The following is a 21,167-nucleotide window of genomic DNA, read 5'->3' on the forward strand; positions in this document are numbered from 1 at the left end:
AGCAATAGCTTCAAGGGCAATACTAATAGATTTCGATAACAATCTAATTCTTCGAATCAATGAAATTGTTGCTGGATATGTAAGAAAGAGGGATATCGATCAACAAGTATTCCTAGGAGGAATAGAATAAAAATCGATATAAATATTGGGAAAAGATTAAGGATAGTAATAACAACACGTTTAATAAGTGCTATAACCAATGGTTGATTGAATATAAGGGAGAAGCTACTAATGCAAAATCTAATTCAGAAATTGAAATGGAATAGTTCTTTGCAGATCTTGATATTGATAATACTGAAGAAAAAGCATTTTTCATTAATTTAAAATCTGTGAATAGCCAAGAGATATTTAATCAATTATTAATCAATACAATATTATATACATTGATTAGAGACCCTATTAAAGCTACTCTATTAGTAGAAAGTGTGATAAACGTTTTTTACATAAGTTATATAAACAAGAAGTTTTTTGATATATATATTGATATAGTTTGTATAGATAAATCTATAGTTGGGATTAGATAATATTATGTATGGCAATAGGTATGCCTAGTAATATATAATCCACAAATAGTGGGAATGGCGAATATACGCTTTGGGAAGGGGACTGTGATATTAATAGATTCATTTTATATTGATACATTATTTAAATACATTGTTTTTTATATTGTAAATGCTAATATTCTATTTTTATTGGAACTTAAGGATATGGACTAGCTTAAAGTATTCTATAACAATATTATCAACAAATTTATTAATCTAATCAGTCAATATTCTGTTATTAGAAGATGTGGGCATATATTTTTGATATGAAAAATAAATATGGATTCGCTTATTCAAGAGTTTATTTATTAGAATAATTATTATTTAATAATTATTAAGCTATAGTATTTATATTGACAATTTGGCTATTTATTTGCATAATACTTTTATAATATATTATAATATATAGGCTATAACAAAAGCAATGACACTATAAAATATCTTATCAAATACTGTAAGTACTATCAAATATATAGCAAGTCATCCGGACATTTTAGGTTTACTCTACCAAAGGATATTAAATTTAATTATATTATATACATCAATATCATATATATTACAAACAAATCAGTTCTATATATTATTGATGAGGCAATACACTATCAAATAATTCGATTTCTTGAAAACATTTCAGTTAAATATATATTCGATATTTTTCGAAAATACTGGATTGATGTATATATAGGACTATTAGATTATATTATTTATGATATAGGAAAGAATTTTGTAATAAAGAATTCATTTAGAATACAAAATCTATATTAATTACTATCAAGAATATATCAGTTGAAGTATACAACTCTATAGGTATAGTGGAGAGATATTATCACCCCTTATGTTGTGTGTATGAGATCTTGACTAAAAAGCTTAAAGATAACAATTTGATGAAAGCAATAATCCTGCAAATAACAGTGAAAGCTGTAAATGATATAGCTGGATTGAATGGGCTTATTCCCATACTACTAGTTTATGGGATATATTCTAGATTGAATGATATTAATCCATTAATCCCGATAATCATTCAATGTGCGAAAGTTACGAAGAAAGTTATGATAGAAGTATGTTATATATGAGCTAAGAGACAGATCACAGAAGTGCTTAGATTGAGGAATGGATTATTTATAATATTAGTCCTTATTTTATTGTTTAATTCACAAGTTTTAATATAAAAAAAAGAAAAAGGTGGCAATATGTTAGGCAAGTGGATTGGACCATATGCTCTGATTGAAATGGATGGGGAAATATATGAAGTGGAACTTACCAGTGGATCAACTAAATTTCGATTTATGTTTGTACGATCTTTTTATGAAGAATCTGAAAAAATCGAATCGAATAATGGTAATAATATAAATAATAACGATAACGGTGATACTATAATAGTTGATATATTACGAATGGAGATATTATGATTGCAAACATTATTGTCAGTGGTACAACTAGATATGTAATTATATTGTGTAATGAAAAGCAACTTGATTAATATAATCAATTTTATGGATATTGACATTAGCTATCATTACCACAATTAACTATATTCTTACAAAATGATATATTTATATAATATAAGGAATTATGATGGCAAGGAAGTTGATGGATTAAATGAAAAATGGAGTTTTTAAAATCATCTCAAAAAGCTAGTATACTATTCGGAATACAATTATTTAAATCATAATTTATTAATGAAATAAAAGAAGAAGGTACTAATAAAGTATATGCGAAATTACAACTAGTAGTTTAGGTATATCAAGATATAGGCAAAACCATTATTTTGATGTAATCTCAATTATTCAATATATTAGCTAGTGTATTATACTTATATTTACTGCTATTTTGTAAACATCAAACAAGTATATTCAGATCTATTTACAGGATATCATACAGGTATATATCTAATCAACCAACGATTTTGAATAAAAATCTATTTATATGGAAGTATTAGAAGAGATCGGACTTGATTTTGGATATATGTTATATATCATAAAGCCTTTGTATAGTGTACCAGAAACAGGAAATTACTGATTTGGAACCTACCACAATCATTATAGGGATAGGCTAAATATAAACGTAATCTATATACGATCCCTGTTTACTTTATTCCAATAACGGTATTAGTATTATAGGATTACAAATTGATGATATTCTTATAGTTGTAGATAAAAGATTTATATAATTAGAATAAGAGTAATTGGAAAAAACCGGATTTATGGCTAAAAACAGAAAGCAATTCATCGAAAATCATCCATTAAGTTTAATAGTGGTTTAATTACTTTTAAAAATAATAAAATCTATCTAAATCAGGAGAAACAGTATGATAATTTCCGAATGGTTATATTAGGAAGTGTTGATATGTAGGGAACAAGGGAAAGATTCGAAAGAATATTATTTCGAAGAATTAATATATTGCTCAATGTATAAAAGATGCATATATCACAACAGTATATCAATCAAAGGCATTATACCATCTTTCAATTACTGCCCAGATAATAGATCCGAAGGAAGAAAATATTATTAAGTTTAATAAGGTTATTAAATGGCAAATGGACAATTCAAAAAGAGAATTAATCTTTATATCTCTTGATATGAATTTTATCGACTTAGTTGTTTTTATTGATGTATCCTTTACTAATAATACTAATCTATCATTATAAATCGGCTATATTATATACCTTATAAATAAGCATAGCAATACTAATATCATTTATTAGATATCAGTCAAATGTAAGAGAATCATTAGGAGTGTATTAGTTTTAAGCTATATGTATTAGTTTTAGGTTTTGATATCGGAGCTGTTATTAAGGGGTACTATTAATACTATTCTCAAATCTAAAAAACAAATATTATTTATACTTTATATGGATTTTAAATTATTATATATCATCTATTAACTAAGTTTAATATAAATGTAGAAAAATAACTTCTAATCGATATTATAGCTTTATAATAATACTACAAAAATAAGGAGATTATGGAGATTAAATAGATTGATAAGAAATCAAATTCTGCGGATGTTATAACTAAAAATAGTATATATCAAGCTTTAAAAGATTTAATTGATATTAATAAAATAGTTATTAAAGTAATATATTGAATAGAAAAAGAATAGTGGAAAGGAAGCTAAAGAAATAGGAGTAGAATATTATACTTAAGATTAAATAATGAACTTAGGTTTAAAGTACATAATCCATTTAATTTAAGAGTTGTTAGTGTCGGGATATTGATTATATAATTTAAGAGGGCATTGTATTGCACTAGTGTATATATTAGTGTATATACTAGCATTAGTACTTCTATTATATCAAGTATTAGCTTTTTATAGTTAATAATAATCAAGACGAATAATATAATCAATTATATTGATAAGAATGAAGTACTTTACACTTTAATCAACACCAAATTGATACCAACAGAGGGACATATTACCGAAAGATCGACGAGATGCATAAGAAATATGGCATATTTCCCACACTGCTCATATTGCAACTTACTGACATGGGAGTTTCAGGCCCTATTGTCCGTATCAATCCCTATGAAGTTCACTTGAATGACCCGGATTTTTATCGATTCTGTCTTTCCTGGACCCGGGAGACAAACTGACAAATATTTCTTCACTGGTAGAAGAACAGAAAGTAAGAATCGAAGAAGATTTAACCGCCTCGCGCTAAGTTTCATTTAAGCTTCCCAAGCTGACTTTTTTGGTTTCATCACAGCTCAAAACTCCATCGTTGCGACCATCGATCATGATATGCACCGCAAAAGACGCAACACAATCACCAATTTCTTTTCAAATGCTAGTATTCGTAGACTGGAGCCTGTCATGAAAGAACACATCAATACTCTTCTATCTAGAATGTAAGGTGCTGGAACGAAGGACCAAGTCTTACCAATGCATTTTGTATTCCGGGCTTGTACCAGCGATCTTATTACTCAGTATGCCTTTGGAGAATCTTTCCATTTCCTAGAGCAGGAAGATTTTTCCATACCTTATATGGAATCTACTGATGTCTTCTTTAACTCAATCATACCTTCTGTCACTTTCCATGGGTTGGTACGTTGCTCGCATCGGCACCACCTTGGGCTATCAAAACCTTTATACCATCTTTGACCGAAATGTGGGATAAGGCAGCTGTGAGTTGCTCAATAATTTAAGACATTCTAGCGTACTGATCTCAAGTATATCAGATGTGGATAAAACGTGTCGATGAAGTTAGAAATTCTCCGAACCCTGAAAAAATCAAGACTACGATTTTTGAAGGCGTATGGAGTAGTAAACTTCCCGATGAGGAGAAGACCAATCTTAGGCTAGCACATGAAGCACAGTTGGTTGTACTTGCAGGAGAAGGTACAACAGGTATGTGTTAAACATATATTACAATAAAATCTTTAGAGCTAGGGAATCTAGCTAACATCAACACAGCCTATACGCTTCAATCTGCTCTCTTTCAGCTACTCGCTAATCCCAAGGAATTTGAGAAGGTAAAGGAAGAGATAAATGCAGCTATTCCAAATTCAGATAGCCTCCCATCTTTCTCTGAGGTGGAAATCCTACCATACCTGAACGCAGTGATTCAAGAGACAATTCGCATTCATCCCGGCGTTGTCTCACGCTTGCCACGAGTCTCTCCCAAAGCTCCGACTTTGTACCATGACAAGAAAAACGACAAAGAGTATATCATTCCAGCTGGTACCTTGACGAATATGACTGCTCAAATTGCACATATGAATGCAGATGTTTTTGAAAATCCATGCGAGTTTCGTCCACAGAGGTGGATTGACAATCCAAGACTCGACAAGGCCTTTGTTGGTTTTGCTCGAGGTACGAGGAATTGCATTGGGTATGTCAAAATTTATGGAACATCGTTAAGTATGAATTAACTAAAATGTGTGTGTAAAAATAGGATGAACTTTACACGTCTCGAAATGTCCCTAGTTCTTGCGGCTATTATTCAGAAGTATGAGATTTATCGCGGACAAGACGGACCGACGTTGGACCTATTTGACACGGTCCGTGAAAGAGACATTGATTTAAATCACGATTATATTATACCTTTCCCCGCAAAAGGTAGTCCAGGTTTACGCGTTAAGATAAGAAATTAGACAGTATCCAAATGATTCTGGGGGAAGAACGGTTGCTGAATTGCAAATGAGAAGAAATGGGATTTGAGAATAGGCGAGAATAGACTAGATAGTTTTTTTTTTTGGGAGAATTTAGAATGAATTCCAGGCGCAAGAGTAGCATCAACGTTTTCAAAATATGGATCGTAAGCTTGCATAAAATAGGCAAGCTATTCATGAAATTCGCGCAATATCATTTTTTTTTTGCAAGGATCTAGCGGGAAAAGGTTCGAACAGCTTTGTTGATTGATCTCGCAAAGATGGGTGGACCTACACTAGCTACTTTGCAAGTAACTGACTTAAAACTTCTTATGATATGGTGATGTGAAATGTGTCCTGCTTTAGCTCTTGTCGACTTGCGACTCTTCATGTGACCTCAACTATGTCCTTTTAAATCGCTTGGCACAATTGCGCCTTTAGAGTGGTAATTGACAAGATGGGAATGTTCAAATTCTTCCAAGACGTGACACATGTGGAGTATTAATCCTTGACATGTCTTTCAAAGACATGTCTCGGCACGATATTTGCTCTTAACTGACCGATGAGCGGGGATTAACTTTAACTTCCAAGGGTCACTATGAAATCCAGAGCTGATTTTGAATGTAGAATAGAATCCTCATCGGTTTGTCAAAAACTTCCAAAGCATATAAAATGCCTAGCATCTATGAATCACTTTTGAGAAGAACATAAATTTCGTGTCCTTGGAATCGCACGCGAGGCAGAGTCTAGTCAGTATCGATAGAAGATGATACCAACAGCGATAGTCTACAAACTAAACTGTTCGAAGCCGTCTGGCAGAGTTTCAATATGGGAATTTGATTTGGTTGAAGTACACGTTTTCGCTTCTATACTTAATCTAGCATATATTGTGAGTGGCTACCAGAAGACCACCTCTATCAAGGGAGAACCTCTCCATCCCACTTATACAACTTTCCTCCGTGGGTCTCTCTGGTGCTCTCGGCTATGACCTTGTCCAATCCAGCAGCACATTCTGCGACTCCCAGAGGAGCTGCGTCAAAGCCAAAGTGATTAGCACCGATATTTCCCAGGTCTGTTTGGACCCATCTAGATAGCGTGTTAGCAGGATTCAAAGACGAAGATAATTTCCCACTACAGGAACCATAAGATGAAATTTACCCGGGATCAATAGGGAAAGCTATAAGAGTTGGCTCTTCACGATGAATAGCTTTTGTAAGCCAATGTACTGATACTTTAGAAGGCGCGTAGGCCGAATTTGGCATGTCTAATTGGTTCCTGTAAGATATTAATACATATTGTTCATTCTGATCACTCGTGATTAATCTTGAAGAAAAGGATCAATTACTATATGGAACATTGTTAGTCAACAGTTACGATTGTGAACTGAGAATTGAGAGCAGACGTACCGTGAGATATCCAGCGGAAGAACCAATGGAGATAAATTTTCCGAGTTTGGACTTCTTCAATAAGGGTAGTGTAGCTTGATACAGCCAAATAAAGCCATGTACATTTGGAACAAAATGCCCTTGAATATCTTCGGCCTTTACTTCCGAAACTTTGGGCCAAGCGTAGCAAACGCCAGCATTCGCAATCACAATATCAACATGGTCAATACCCTGGGATTCTAATTGTTTCACAGCCTCGAGTGCATCTGTGGAGACAGTAGCATCAACTTTGATCAGGACAAGGGACGAGCCTTCAGCTGTAGGCAAATCAGCGAGGGCTTTGGAGGAACGATGGTTTGGATCGCGGTTTGCGGCAATAACAGTGTGGCTTGGCTTAGAAAGATAAAGTTCGAGAATTCCCTTGCCAATGCCTCTGTTGGCGCCGGAAATGAGAATGATAGTTGGTGCCATGATGACTTAGTATTGGATTGAAAATTATGCAAGAGACTAAGTTATGAGAAAGAAGCGATTGTCGATCTGATTGTCGATGTCGAATCGCAATTCAAAAAGTCATAGAAGCATCTTTATATCAATAAAATTTCCACGGTGGCAGCTTTCAATCAAGCGTTACAAATGCAAGCGGAATAAGAAATGTGTGGTATTACTCTGCATACTCTGGAAGACTGATGCCATCGTCTTGAGTGCTGATTTCCGCATGTGTATTACCAATTTGGTTCAAGAAGTGGTGATAAAAGCCATGATGACAAACACCACGAAGGAGGTCATATTGGAACGGGAATGTCAGGTACGGATCGACGGGATAAGCTTCATGCAAGGTCAGCAAGTTGCATATAAACGCTCGGTAACATGGGTTAGGGATTACCTGGGAATAATTGTGGGGTTAGCGAGTCGGCTAGTCATGCAAAGTAAGCAATTAGCCGCGTTTATGCTCACCTTGCATCATGCGTACCCGACGGGATTGGCTATCGAAATTTACTTTGTCATCTTCCGCGGAGTCTAAGCACTACAGGTATGTCAAATATACAGTGCGACGATTTCATTAAACCTTTTCTTGCACAAAGTTTTAGGAGGAAGGATTTGATCCCAGATCGATTAGCTCTTCACGATATCCTCCTACACGTAAACCTTCAACGAGATTTTGCCGATAGTGATTGCGAATGGCACGACACTTCACCTCGTAATCGTTATCGGTGCGAAAGAGGACTGAGCAATATGGAATATGGATCGGTACCTGATCCTTCAAGTCAAACTCTATACGCAATTTAACAATGTCCTTAGGGCTGACACTTGCTCACACGATGGACAATAGAACTTACGAAATCTTGTGTAGACGCGGTGACGATTAGAGTTTGGCAGGGAGAACCGAATTATCATAAATATGACGGCAAGACTTAAGATTTCACTCCTGTGGATTATCGATCCGAATGATTTAGTGAGGTGCTTTCTCCCTTCGTCTATTACCAATTTCTGAATCAGAGACAATGCTTGTATATTCATCGTCTGTTCTGGCCGCAACTGCGGCTTTTTTTGGATTTCCAACCGTGACTGCCGCGCCAGCAAAGAGATCTGATGGATTTCTTGAGCCAAGAAGTAACTGTCACTACCTCCCAGCCGATCTTTAGTGGCCTAGTCTTGCAAATTGGCAACAATTGAACCAATCGATCAATGGGAAACTCATTCTCGGAAAGCCTTTGGCTCAAAGCTGCCACAATTCTGACTATGACTTGGCTGAATGTACAGAGATGGAAGATATTTGGACAGCACCACTCACATAGTAAGTCCTGATTCGTTTCTCAAACTCGACGTATATTTTGCTCAGAAACCTGAAGCTAATTCGGACATAAAGTTTCACGGATCTAGTCAATATCATGGCACCATACTGGCTGAATGATTCTTGTAGTCCTTTTAATTATGTAAATGCGACATGCAATCTGGGAAATATTGCTTCTTATGCCATCAACGTCAGCAGCGCTGCTGATGTTATTGCCGGTTTGAAATTTGCAACGGAGAACAAGGTACGAATCACAATTAAGAATACTGGCCACGACTACATTGGTAGGTCCAACGGCGAAGGATCCCTCGCACTATGGACGCATAACCTCAAAGATATTTCGTTTCTCGATTATACCAGCACCAATTACACTGGTCCTGCGGTCAAAGTTGGAGCTGGAGTTCAGTTCTTTGAAGCTTATAAAATCGCTGCTGAGAACAGTCTGCGAGTTGTGGGTGGCTTTTGCCCAACTGTAGGCATGGCTGGTGGATATGTGCAAGGTGGCGGCCATGGTCCTCTCGGAGCTACGTACGGTCTCAGCGCAGACAATGCATTAGAATATGAAGTTGTGACCGCTGATGGTCGCCATCTTATCGCAACTCCTACGGAAAACTCGGACCTTTACTGGGCACTTAGCGGTGGCGGAGGAGGCACATACGCCGTGGTAATCTCGTTGACTACAAAAGCTTACCCCGGCGGTATAGTTGCAGGTGGATCATTCACCATCAACAATACTGGTGATGCGAGGTACTGGTCTGCAATTGAAGCTTGGCAAAAGCATCTTTTGGTTCTAGACTAAATACTAGGCTTTACCACCGTTTGGGGCTTCACGAGCGATGCATTCAACCTTGCATTTGCTACATTGCCGGGTGGAGATGCCCTGACGATGGCCGAAGCATTAGCTTCGTACAAAGAAGAGATCCAAGCGATGAACATAACATTTGCAGCATATGAAACAAGTGACCGGCCAAATTTTTACGACCACTACGAGCATTACACTGGAAGTCTCCCATATGGACCTTATACGACAAATGATATTATCGGAGGACGCCTGATTCCCCGCTCGACCATCCAGAACAATGTCAGTAGTTTGATTTCTGTTTTCAAAGACATTATCAGCACGACCGGAAGTCCCGCAACATCAATACGCATCAACGGAATAGCCGCTAACGTGACACATTCTCGCGTTGGGAACCATGTAGGCTCCAATGCTGTTCTTCCCGCATGGCGCGATTCTCTCTATTGGCTAAATGTTGACGTTGGCATCGAGGCAGCAGCTTCAAGAGAGACAATACATCAGATTCAAGCGCAGGTAAATGCATTCCAAGATCAATTTAAAGTCCTGACCCCTGGTGGTGGATCGTATATGAATGAGGCAACTTTTGACAATCCAACATGGAAGGAGGATTATTATGGTGAGAATTACGACCAATTGCTGGACGTGAAGATGTCTTATGATCCAAATTTTATTTTGTATGCTCATACGTCTGTTGGGAGTGATCTGGTGACTGTAGCTTCGGATGGGAGATTGTGTAAAGACTGATGGGCATATTAGAACACTCGCGTTGGAATAATTAGATAGAAAGTGGCGCGCTGGCCTAATTTTAGATAAATGAACGATATAATGGTACTTTAATCAATACTAAACAGACATCCTCTTTGACTGGAAGCCCCGTGGGGAGTGATGTGCTATCCCGAAGAACATTCCTCGGAAGTGTTAAGAGAAGAAATGAAGATTTTTGCAACAACGAGTAAATTCTCAGGACTGCGAGGAATTTTCCACAAGCTACCTACTGATCAGTGACTACATGAGTATGCAAGCACTTTTCATACATCATGCGGCACAACAGTCCAAGGTGTTCAATGGTCCGGACTGATAGACTAAAAGAGCTTCCATTTCTGAGGCGAATTTAATATTCCAAACTATTTAACATAGCCATTGAGATTCAGAACCCGAATAGCTTTGGCTATTTTCCTGCAAGCCGAACATGGAAAACTCTATGGGTGTCGAACTCTCGACCCCACACAAGAAAAGAAGAATAGAACTAGTAGTATTTCACCCCAGGATGAGGCTTGTGTGGGTTATTTTTATGAAATTCCTCCACAAGTTCCTGAGCACCCCCAAAATTATCCGCCGAACTAATTTTATAAGATCAACTAGACTCAACGAGGAGAATTGACTAAGTTCGCTTTCTTGATGGCCAGAATATGTGCTTACATTCATGTTTTGAATGACAATTTCTAAAGATTCATCAACAGCCGACAAAGTGTGCACTCTCCTCAAAAGCTATATGTTCAAGAAACAAGTAAAGAAAAGCTTGACTCCCGGTACCAGCATAGGTTTATCGTTTGCGCATGCTCAGAATTTGAGAATGTGTAAGAGTGCGTGATATTATGCGAGTTCCCCGAAAATGTAGAAGCCTAAGAGGTTTGTATGAAGTAGGTTTAAACAAGGTGCATGATGCGCTTTTGATGATACTATAAAAGTTACAAGAAGGGATGAGACACATTTTTTGACTCCATTATAGGACAATACTCGAATATACCAGTTTCGAGACAAGCTGCCAGAACTTCTCAATATGCGCAAGATCCTTTACCCAGCCACAATGATTTGTCACCATTCGGTGCAAAGTCCGGTGCAGAATTCAAGAAGCAATAGAAAACAAGACTTTTTGTTCCGATATTGCGAGCAGGACTCTTTCGTCGCATCTTCATGTGATTCTTCTACTCCTTGCTATGGCACAGTAGACAATTCCTTCACACTAGATGCTAGATCAGTTTCAAATATTCACAACTTGTCTTGAATATAAATGAAGACTGTTAGGCACACAGACGACGAGTTTAAGATCAACTATCATCGAGAATGGAAGGGGGCACATCCAGATAGACATGCACTTCAAAATCAAATACTCCAGTCCCAGTAGGACAATGGATAAATGTAAACCACAAAGGCACAGAAAGTTGCGATATAACTGAGATTTGTGTGGTTGCATTGGAAGGAGTTAATGTTGGCGGTACTCAAATTGTAAACATTGATTTAAGGGTGTGTCGTTGAAGTGAGAAGGAAAGTTGTGTATTGGGAAGGCACGATGAGAGGCACCTTCTTCAAGATATCACATGATGATACTCATTTGATTGGAAGGTTGAATTAGAAATCAATTGTAAAAAAGAACTTGTGTAAGATGTCCCACGATTGCCTTGAGACGACCCGTAATGATAGTGATTGTGATTTTGAGCACTGCCAAATCCCCGTCTACTAATTTGCACGTTGATTGAACTGTGCTCCGTAATCAACGGTAATCACAAATTATGAGATTGAACGGTATATTGCAGAATAAATTGGCCATAACCTGACCTGTATTTCTTTAACTTGGTGGAATTATACAGCTTTCGATCTTGTGGTAGAATTCCTAGATACCAAAAAACCAAAGATATAGTTCGGCCCATTCAATGCAATGCTGCAAATCAAAATCCAGCTGACATGCCTAGATAAACATACCATCTTTCTCCTTATCGACGTTTATAAAATAGTTTTCGATATTCCACAAAGGATTGCTTTATGCACCCCTAGTTTCATGAACAGCAGCTCTAAAATATTTTCTCATGGTGGAGTAAACTTCATCCAGAACGAGAGTCGGTATGGGATTGGGTACAAAGAGGCTGAATTCTGGAGCCGTTTCCCATAACATCATGTCGATTATGAGTTTGTGAAGTCTGTCATGTTCCATTGTGTTTCCCCAAATATATTCTATGAGCTCGACAGGGACACGCTTTCTCAAGTTCACGATTACATGAAACTTTTCGATGCAATAGTTCTGGAGTACGGGAATCTGTGTCATGCCAGCAAATACGTAGAGCTTTGAAAGCAGTTTCAGTTGCTTTTTACAAAACAAATGCAAAGGGCAACTATTGTTATGCGTAAATCCAAGCCAGCTGTTCGAGTCTCTATCACAGGCGCTGTTAACGTAATATGTATCTTCCTGGTTGCAAAAAGCACACACGCTATGATTCTCTCCACCAGTGCGTGTACAGACCGACGGGACACTGCAGGAATGGACTTGTGAATATCTCTTGATATATCAAATTCTATATCTTAAAAATTCTTCAAATTATTCACTAGAAATAAAACAATCAAAAGATAACTTTTAGTATCAAGTGATTGAAAAACAAATTTGTTCAAAATTTCGAACGTTGGGAGGTGTCCCGTCAATACATGCACCACCCACTGTGCTCCCAAGTTCCTCGTGATACGGACCTTAGAACTCGATTTGGTTGGGTCCCACAAAGGCAAATGTAATAAAGTCCTGACTATACAGCCAATGATAGAATAATTCGAAAACTTCCACTTTGACTTCCGGAAATTTTATAATCCCAGTTGTAATTTCCTCAAGCCCTGAGTATAAAGCAGCTTTAAAGTATGGTGAATGATGACAAGCAAGATACTTGTGGACACCGAAATCCTTGAGGTTATTTCCAACGTGAATGTGAATCATGGCATAGCTAAGAAGTCTATACTCAATCAGCGAGTATTCAAAGATGAAGAAGGAACACTTACTTGTTCAACTTCTCAGGCTTCGTTGCAGACATATTGAAGTGGAGGTTATCTTCGATATAGAAGTACCAGTAAGTTGGCATTTAGTATTTCGATACTTCTTTTAGCGAATACCGATCCAACGAAGCACTAGGCAGGCAGTGTGTGTTTCTTGATCGACAGAAGTTTGGTAATCGATCTTGGCATGAAACTTTCTTCTACGGGGCCGTATAGATTAAAATGACCGCAGATTGGTCACTAGGACGGAAAAAGGAATTTGAGCATAACTTCCTACCTTACTTAGATACGGAGAAAGCACGAAAGATGGAGAGATGCAGCGACCCATCCCCAGCTTCCCACAATCGCCACACGTTTTCTTCTGGATTTCTTGGATTGAACAGGTGACTGGAAAATATAAAGAGAGCAAAGGAATCACAGACTCGACATTGGTGAATATCCGTTTACCGGATAACACAGCAATGCAGAATGGATATCATGTGTCTGAAGTGGACAGGAACCTTGAGGTTAATAAATGAGAAGGGTGAAAAAATCTACCCCTCTTGTTGGGAGTTGTTTGTACCTAACCTCATTCACTTACCACCTGAGATATATGATGGCTATTTGATGTCTAGGTTCGGAGGTCCATGTTTTCACTTGCGCTTGCAATTACCAAGGTTTGTGATACGCCCACCCACGTGATGTTAGTGATGACCCATTGTATGTTGAAAGTTTGAGGCAGCTCACTCTCAGATATCATGGTCGACCAAGTGTTCTGGATACTGCTTGGGAATACGTAGGTAGGGACAAATGGCAAAGGAATGGCAGTGAAGACATTGAAGGGTTGTTCAGCTTCTGCTCACTCTCATAATCTTGTTGTCTAGCTACCAAAAGGATATAGAAATGATTTGAAATGGTAAACGGACAAGTATATGTGTATGGATGTAATAAAAAATCTTGTAATAATACCTACTTGGGTACTAGGTAGTAATTTCAAGTATAATAATTGTAACAAATTACCGTATATACTTAAAATTCAGTTGAAACCCGTAAATTGACTTTCCCAAGTGAAGTCTGAAGTGACGTTTGAAGTGAGGTTTGATGTCAGCAAAGTGTGGCTCCCAAATCAAGCTGAAGGTGACAGGGATGTTGTCTTCCTTAGGTTTCCAATTTGGTTGTGAGCCGCGCGAAAGAGATTCACTCAACTTCAATCATCGAAAAAGGTACTTCCCTCCTCAACCAAAACCTTACTACATACCACCTTCTTTTACTCCCTTTAATTAATCTCCTCCATCGTACCTACTTGTTTCGACGAAGAAAGCGCATAGAATAATTCACCTCTTTACGCCTTCCTTATCGAACTGTGAATCACCACGATCTTGTGAATTATGGCCAATTCTGTGAGTGGAATACCATTTCAAACATAATCGTCAATCCTACAATCTCTTTCCAACTTCCTCTACTCCTTTACCGTCTCATTCGATCGAAAATGGCTCTAGCAAGCTCTTTCATTGTCGGGAGACGACCCACTTACTCTTCCGTTTTTCAGAAGTTTCCAGTACATCCCAAGCTAACAGATCCAATGTTTCAGCAACGACTCCCTCCCCAACAACCTAGCTATAACCAAGCTTATATGCCAAATGGTGCTGTAGCAGGTCATACCGGTATCCCGCCTGGAGCTACTCCTTTACTCCCAAACAACGGTAGAATCATACAAACTGGAGGTGTGAGAGTTTTGTGTGTGGCAGACGTACGAGGTGAGCTTGACCTGAAGATTTGACTTTTCAGGCAACGCTGACAACTCGGAAGGAAATTTAAGATCACTCAATGAACTCGCAAAGCAAGCACGCGCAGATCACATTATTCATACAGGAGATTTCGGTTTTTATGATGACACCTCTCTCGATCGCATTGCAGAAAAGTGAGCTCAGCATCCAGCTCAGCACTATAGATCATCCACTAACAAAATTCAATAGAACCCTCAAACATGTCGCTCAATACTCTCCTTTGATTACAGAAGCTACGAAAAAGGCAATCGCAGCACCGGGGGGCCCAGTGAAGTCGAGATTCAGTCCTGGCGACCTTCCACTTTCCGAATTACCACAGTTCCTTAATGGCAGTCTGAAGCTTGATGTACCAGTCTACACTGTCTGGGGTGCGTGTGAAGATGTGCGAGTCCTCGAAAAATTCAGATCGGGCGAATACAAGGTTGACAAACTTCACATCATTGATGAGGCACGCTCAATGCTTTTGGAAATTGGAGGCGTTAAGTTGAGACTTCTCGGACTTGGTGGCGCAGTTGTCATGCATAAACTTTTCGATAATGGTGAGGGCAGAACCACAATTGCTGGTGGGCAAGGAACCATGTGGACTACATTACTTCAAATGGGAGAGCTGGTAGATACCGCCAATCGTGTATACGATCCTACCGAAACCCGCGTATTTATTACCCATGCGTCACCAGCTCGCGAGGGTATTTTGAACCAGCTTTCAGTTACCCTCAAAGCCGACTTCTCGATATCCGCAGGACTTCATTTCAGATACGGAAGCTCCTACAACGAATTCAGTGTCAACCCTACCTTGGATCATTACCGGGGTAAGCTCGCAGCATCCAAAGCTTCCTTCAATGACGTATGGGAGACAGTCAAGAGCGAAGTTCAACCGGCCATTTCTCAAAACGAAGCTCAACAAAACCTTCTTAACAACGCACTTGGTATTGTAGAGAAGATGCCAAGCACCGCACATGGAGGTAACCCATTCGGCGGCCCCGTCGGTGGTTCTAATGCCGCTACTTTGGGCCAAGTTGACGAAAGTGCTTTCAAAAATATGTGGAACTTTAACTTAGCTGATGCTGCCTTTGGATGGTTGGTTTTGGAAGTTCAGGATGGACGCATCGGTACCGAAATGCGAGCTCAAGGATTCAACTTCGCTCATCGAGGTGCAAAGCAACACCCAGGTCACCAACAGCAACAAGCACAAGCACCTGCGACCGGCTCTGGAACACCTGGATCAAGCCAAAATCTTGTATCCTCTGCACCACCTACTGGGCCAGCTCAGCGTTCACCCGCCGCACAACCTCCAGCGCAACCTTTTGGTCAACGAGGACAAGCTCAACAACAAACCAGAGCTCCACCAGCTGGTCCTGAACGTACCGCAGAGTCACCAGCTCCATTCCAAGCCAAGCCTGCCACACCACAACCAGCTCAAAACAATGTTGTTAACCTACCATCTGCCAAAGAGGAAGAGAAGACTCCCGCGACCACAAATGGTACAGACAGCTCATCCCCAGCAGCTAAGCCTTCTGCCGAACAAATCATTGGTCTCTTCGTTATGAATGTAAACTCAGAAGATCATGTCCGCGACTTGTTCCACGATGATGACAAGGCAAAGATTATTCGAGTCGATAAATGGGGTGCATCCAACAAGGTTGCCGTCTTCAAGACCACTCAGGAGAGAGACGATGCTCTAGGTCGTCTACCTGCAGAGGTCACACAACGCAGCAGTGAGGATCGCTCAAGACCTTTGGTGAAGTTATTCCAGGCTAGAGATAATACTAAGTCTTACTCTTCAAGCCGCGGAGGTGCCGGCAGTTGGGGTAGCAGCAGAGGCGGAAACAGCAGTGCTCCCCGAGGTGGTTACGGAAGTGGGGGTGCTAGCGACAGCGAAGGTGGCCGAGGCGGTCGAGGTGGTCGAGGTGGATCTACCCGTGGAAGAGGAAATGATAGAGGTAGAGGGGGACGTGGCGGACGAGGTGGCTTCAATAAGGAAGGTGGAGCATCCCCTGCTCTAGCTTCGGCTACACCAGCAGGAGGTGATTCTTGATCAACGATAACATCCGACATCATACATCACCAGTTTTCATTATTTTCTCGCACCAAAAAGTCATATTTCTCGTACAGTACATCTTCTAAACGGTCACTTATTGTGAACAGAAGATATCTATCTTGACAGAGGCTCAGCCATATTAGTATTTCGGCTTTTTTTCGTCCTCATAAAAATATTCTAAGGTACCGGAGTGGAGTTACAAACATTTGCTCATACTTCACGGTTCCTACCTTTATTTGTGTGCAGGCGATGATAGCTACTAGCTCGTTCTATTTCCTTCGCATCTGTACTTTTGATACGGGTAGCTTTGAGTCGCATCATATCATGGATCTCATTATGGAATGAGATATTCGAAACGAATCTATGAATAGCGCTGCACATGTATTCTAGTCTTTGCCTCAAATTTCCCTAGGGGAAAACATGAGAATTGAAAGGTTGGTGGTTGCAAGGTGTCAGAAAGGGGTTGGTTGTCAAACGATTGCAGACGCATAGAAAACATCAATTAAATTTTTAGTAAATGTGTTTGTGATTTCTCATTGTGATATTTCAAGTTTATGGTATCGTACAATAACGTGTATATACATTTTACATGGTGGAGTTTTACAGATCTTCTAACGTGATTTACTCGAGAGTCGGAATGATTCAAACTCATAGAGACAACGCAATATCAAAGTGGATTTCTAGCAAATAGGATAACCCCCTTGTCTACTTCTCTAGAGGTTTAATGCCTTTGTGGATGGCTGCAATTCCACCTGTCAAATCCTCCCAGCCCTTTCCAGGAACCACAAATCCGGCTTCCTTAATCATGTCCCTGAATTCCTCTTGTTTAGGGAACTTCTCAATACTCTCTACCAAGTACTGATAGCTATCTCTATCTCCCGCCACCAATTGACCAATCAATGGTATCGCTGAGAAACTCCATTGTTTATAAATGGCATTAAACAACGGATTGGTCACATCCGAGAATTCTAAACAAGCGAAAAGTCCACCGGGTTTCAAAACACGGTGCGCTTCCCGCAACGCCGCAGCTTTATTTGTGAAATTGCGGATTCCAAAGGCGACGGTGTAGAGATCGAGGGAATTGGAGGGCACCATGGGCAGAGACTCGGCGTTTGCGAGGAGGAAATTGAGACGCGGGGAATGGGCATAGGAGGTTTGCAGCGAGCGTTTGCGCCCTTCGGCTAGCATCTCAGGGTTGATGTCGGATATGGTTATGCTGGAGGAGGGGGATTTGTTGATGTTGGTTGCGTGGTCGAGGAGGCGGAAGGCGATGTCTCCGGTGCCGCCGGCTATGTCGAGCATTTTCCAGCCTTGGGGAGAGGAGGAGGTGGAGGTAGAGGAGATAGGAGGGGTGAAACCGGGATTTATGGAGCGCACGAAGTGGTCTCTGGGGTCGGGATTAGTAGATGTTATATGTGGATGTATGTGGAAAGATTGTCTAGATTGAATAAGAGAATGCAAGAAAGACTAAACATACTTCCATAATCTATGAATCCCCAATGACATAAAGTCATTCATGGTATCGTACGAGGCTGCCACATTACTGAAGACTCCCGCAACTATTTAGCACGATGTACGAATTAGCTTTCGCTCATGCAATCTAATCGCCCCATCATTGAATATTCAAGCCATTGAACACACCTCTAGCTTCCTTCTCCGCCTCCGGCACAGTCTGAAATCCAAAATGTGTGGTTCGTCCATTATCACCATTCGATGCACCCGCAGACGATGTTTGTGTCGACGATGAATCGGCTTGACGTATCGAACTCGAAGTGGAAAAGCATCTCGAAGCGAATTGAGTTCTGGCAGACCTGGTTAAAGGTCTAAGTGCTGATCTGCAAGCCATTCTGAATTGGATGACTATGATTCCGTGGTAGGTACAAGAACTAGACGGAGTTATAAAACAAATGGGAATACAAAATGTCCCCCGAGTCTTTCCAAATCCCGATAAATTTCTCGCCTCGTCAGCCTTGCCAAGTTTTTTCTCCGGCTAGTGGTTTGGTGAAGAAGGAAGCTAGCGGAACAAGGGATGGGAGTGGATCGGTTATCGACGGCATTACCCCAGATTTCAGCCTTGGTCTCCAGTGTTTTAGCACGGTTGGAGTCCCCAGTATCTGTGTTGATCTTTCTTGTGCCGGACGCTCTTTTTGTTTTGTATTTAAGAAGGTCCCGGTTGGTATTGAAATGATGTTAAAGATTTCTTCTTGATGTTTTCGAATTGATTATTTCAAACGGTCAATTTGCTGCTTGGGAATGTTATATTGAGGTTTAGGTGTGAGATTGTTAAATTGATCACTGAAGTCAGATAAGCAAACAATTATGAATTCACAGAGAATTGGAGGATGTCTTTTGCGGGGAAGTAAGAGGGGAAGAATCTCTACATCTTATTCGAGAAGCAAGATTCATGGAGTATGGTCGGCAAGATGTCATTCTACCGTGGGACCAAGTCAGAAACCTGGGTCTGCAGGGTGAGTTTCGATTGAATTAAAACAGAGTGTTAATTGCTAATAAAAACATAGAGTACGCTTCCCCGGAGCAGTAGACAGTAAATTTACTTCCTCCCTCTCTTTTGAATACCCCTCTACCTACACTGCCATTCCTACCTACCGCACCATGTCCCCCGACGGCGACATCCTCGATCCATCCGCTGTTCTCCCCTCCGACGAAGCTGCGTTAGAAATGTATCTCAACATGATAAAAGTATCTATTATGGATGTTATAATGGTTGAAGCACAGCGACAAGGTCGATTGAGCTTTTACATGCCGAGTCAGGGCGAAGAAGGTACTTGTGTGGGATCGGCGGCGGCGTTGGAGAAGGACGATGTGATTTTTAGTCAGTATAGAGAGGCGGGTGTGTTTATGCAAAGGGGATATACGCTGGAGGATTTTATGAGCCAGCTTTTTGCCAATAGGAAGGATAAGGGGAAAGGAAGGAATATGCCTGTGCATTATGGGAGTAAGGAGTTGAATATTGTGAGTTTTCTTTTTATATTGCCCAAAACTTGACGTAAAAAATGAGAAGGAATAGAATTCAAATAGCTAACAAATGCAGCACTCTATATCCTCTCCTCTCGCAACTCAAATCCCCCACGCCGCAGGAGCAGCATACGCATTGAAACTCCAACGTCTCCAAAATCCCTCTCTCCCTCCCCGAGTCGTAGCCTGCTATTTTGGCGAAGGAGCCGCCTCAGAAGGAGATTTCCACGGCGCCCTCAACATAGCCGCTACGCGCTCCTGCCCTGTAATCTTCATCTGCCGCAACAACGGGTACGCCATCTCTACCCCCACACTCGAACAATACCGGGGCGACGGCATCGCCAGCCGCGGCACCGGCTACGGCATCGACACGATCCGCGTCGACGGCAACGACATCTGGGCCGTGCTGCAAGTCACCAAGAAAGCGCGCGAGCTGGCGCTCACCGATGGCGGGCGCCCCGTCCTCATCGAAGCAATGTCCTATCGCATTTCCCACCACAGCACCTCGGATGATTCCTTTGCGTACCGCGCGCGCGTCGAAGTCGAAGATTGGAAACGCAGAGATAATCCGATTACGCGGCTGCGGAAGTACTTGGAAAAGAGAAATGTGTGGGATGAAGCAAAGGAGATCGAAGCGCGGACGAATATTAAAAAGGAGGTTTTGAAGAAACTGAGCGAGGCGGAGAAGGAAAAGAAACCGCCGATTAAAAGTATGTTTGAGGATGTGTATAAAGAGATGACGCCGGAGCTGAAGAGTCAGATGGAGGAGTTGAGGACGGTGATGGAGGAATACCCGGAGGAGTATGATGTGGGTGAGTTTGAAGGAGGTGTGGGTAGTTTGAAGTGAGGGGATGGAAGATTGTGAGAGGGGAAAAGGGAATGCATAGATGAGATTTTGAGATTATGATTGTAGAATTGGGAGTCATTAGCATTAGCACTAGCACGCATTAGCGAGAGATACAATAGATACCTACCTAGGTACTTGAGGCATAGCAATTGCATTTACATATACTCCTCATCGTGCTCAC

The 21,167-nt window shown here is 40.3% G+C and overlaps 7 protein-coding genes across 7 annotated transcripts; 4 read left to right on the top strand and 3 right to left on the bottom strand.

Moving 5' to 3' along the window:
* Positions 1-4,649: 4,649 nt before the first annotated feature.
* EAF02_001730 (uncharacterized protein) lies at positions 4,650-5,636 on the top strand (the record flags this gene model as incomplete). Its single annotated transcript, XM_038897778.1, has 4 exons — positions 4,650-4,667; positions 4,722-4,890; positions 4,957-5,374; positions 5,438-5,636. 4 exons carry the CDS (start codon positions 4,650-4,652, stop codon positions 5,634-5,636), a joined length of 804 nt encoding a protein of 267 aa, XP_038762753.1.
* Positions 5,637-6,550: 914 nt separating this feature from the next.
* On the bottom strand, positions 6,551-7,489 carry EAF02_001731 (uncharacterized protein; the record flags this gene model as incomplete). Its single annotated transcript, XM_038897779.1, has 3 exons — positions 6,551-6,719; positions 6,792-6,908; positions 7,008-7,489. The coding sequence occupies 3 exons, from the start codon at positions 7,487-7,489 to the stop codon at positions 6,551-6,553; spliced, it is 768 nt and encodes a 255-aa protein (XP_038762754.1).
* A 1,031-nt stretch (positions 7,490-8,520) lies between these two features.
* EAF02_001732 (uncharacterized protein) lies at positions 8,521-10,353 on the top strand (the record flags this gene model as incomplete). The annotated part of the gene is made up of 4 exons (XM_038897780.1): positions 8,521-8,629; positions 8,780-8,813; positions 8,886-9,520; positions 9,617-10,353. The coding sequence occupies 4 exons, from the start codon at positions 8,521-8,523 to the stop codon at positions 10,351-10,353; spliced, it is 1,515 nt and encodes a 504-aa protein (XP_038762755.1).
* A 2,014-nt stretch (positions 10,354-12,367) lies between these two features.
* On the bottom strand, positions 12,368-13,397 carry EAF02_001733 (uncharacterized protein; the record flags this gene model as incomplete). The annotated part of the gene is made up of 3 exons (XM_038897781.1): positions 12,368-12,688; positions 13,094-13,319; positions 13,366-13,397. The coding sequence occupies 3 exons, from the start codon at positions 13,395-13,397 to the stop codon at positions 12,368-12,370; spliced, it is 579 nt and encodes a 192-aa protein (XP_038762756.1).
* A 1,329-nt stretch (positions 13,398-14,726) lies between these two features.
* Positions 14,727-17,160, top strand: EAF02_001734 (uncharacterized protein; the record flags this gene model as incomplete). The annotated part of the gene is made up of 4 exons (XM_038897782.1): positions 14,727-14,738; positions 14,930-15,095; positions 15,148-15,259; positions 15,315-17,160. 4 exons carry the CDS (start codon positions 14,727-14,729, stop codon positions 17,158-17,160), a joined length of 2,136 nt encoding a protein of 711 aa, XP_038762757.1.
* Positions 17,161-17,868: 708 nt separating this feature from the next.
* EAF02_001735 (uncharacterized protein) lies at positions 17,869-19,009 on the bottom strand (the record flags this gene model as incomplete). The annotated part of the gene is made up of 3 exons (XM_038897783.1): positions 17,869-18,550; positions 18,641-18,722; positions 18,805-19,009. 3 exons carry the CDS (start codon positions 19,007-19,009, stop codon positions 17,869-17,871), a joined length of 969 nt encoding a protein of 322 aa, XP_038762758.1.
* Positions 19,010-19,269: 260 nt separating this feature from the next.
* Positions 19,270-21,157, top strand: EAF02_001736 (uncharacterized protein). The gene is made up of 3 exons (XM_038897784.1): positions 19,270-19,631; positions 19,683-20,136; positions 20,216-21,157. The coding sequence occupies exons 1-3, from the start codon at positions 19,483-19,485 to the stop codon at positions 20,984-20,986; spliced, it is 1,374 nt and encodes a 457-aa protein (XP_038762759.1). The 5' UTR covers positions 19,270-19,482; the 3' UTR covers positions 20,987-21,157.
* The last annotated feature ends 10 nt before the right edge of the window (positions 21,158-21,167 follow it).

The sequence above is a fragment of the Botrytis sinoallii genome, assembly GCF_014898435.1.
Source record: "Botrytis sinoallii strain Bc 23 chromosome Unknown BSIN_002, whole genome shotgun sequence".
Taxonomy (NCBI): domain Eukaryota; kingdom Fungi; phylum Ascomycota; class Leotiomycetes; order Helotiales; family Sclerotiniaceae; genus Botrytis; species Botrytis sinoallii.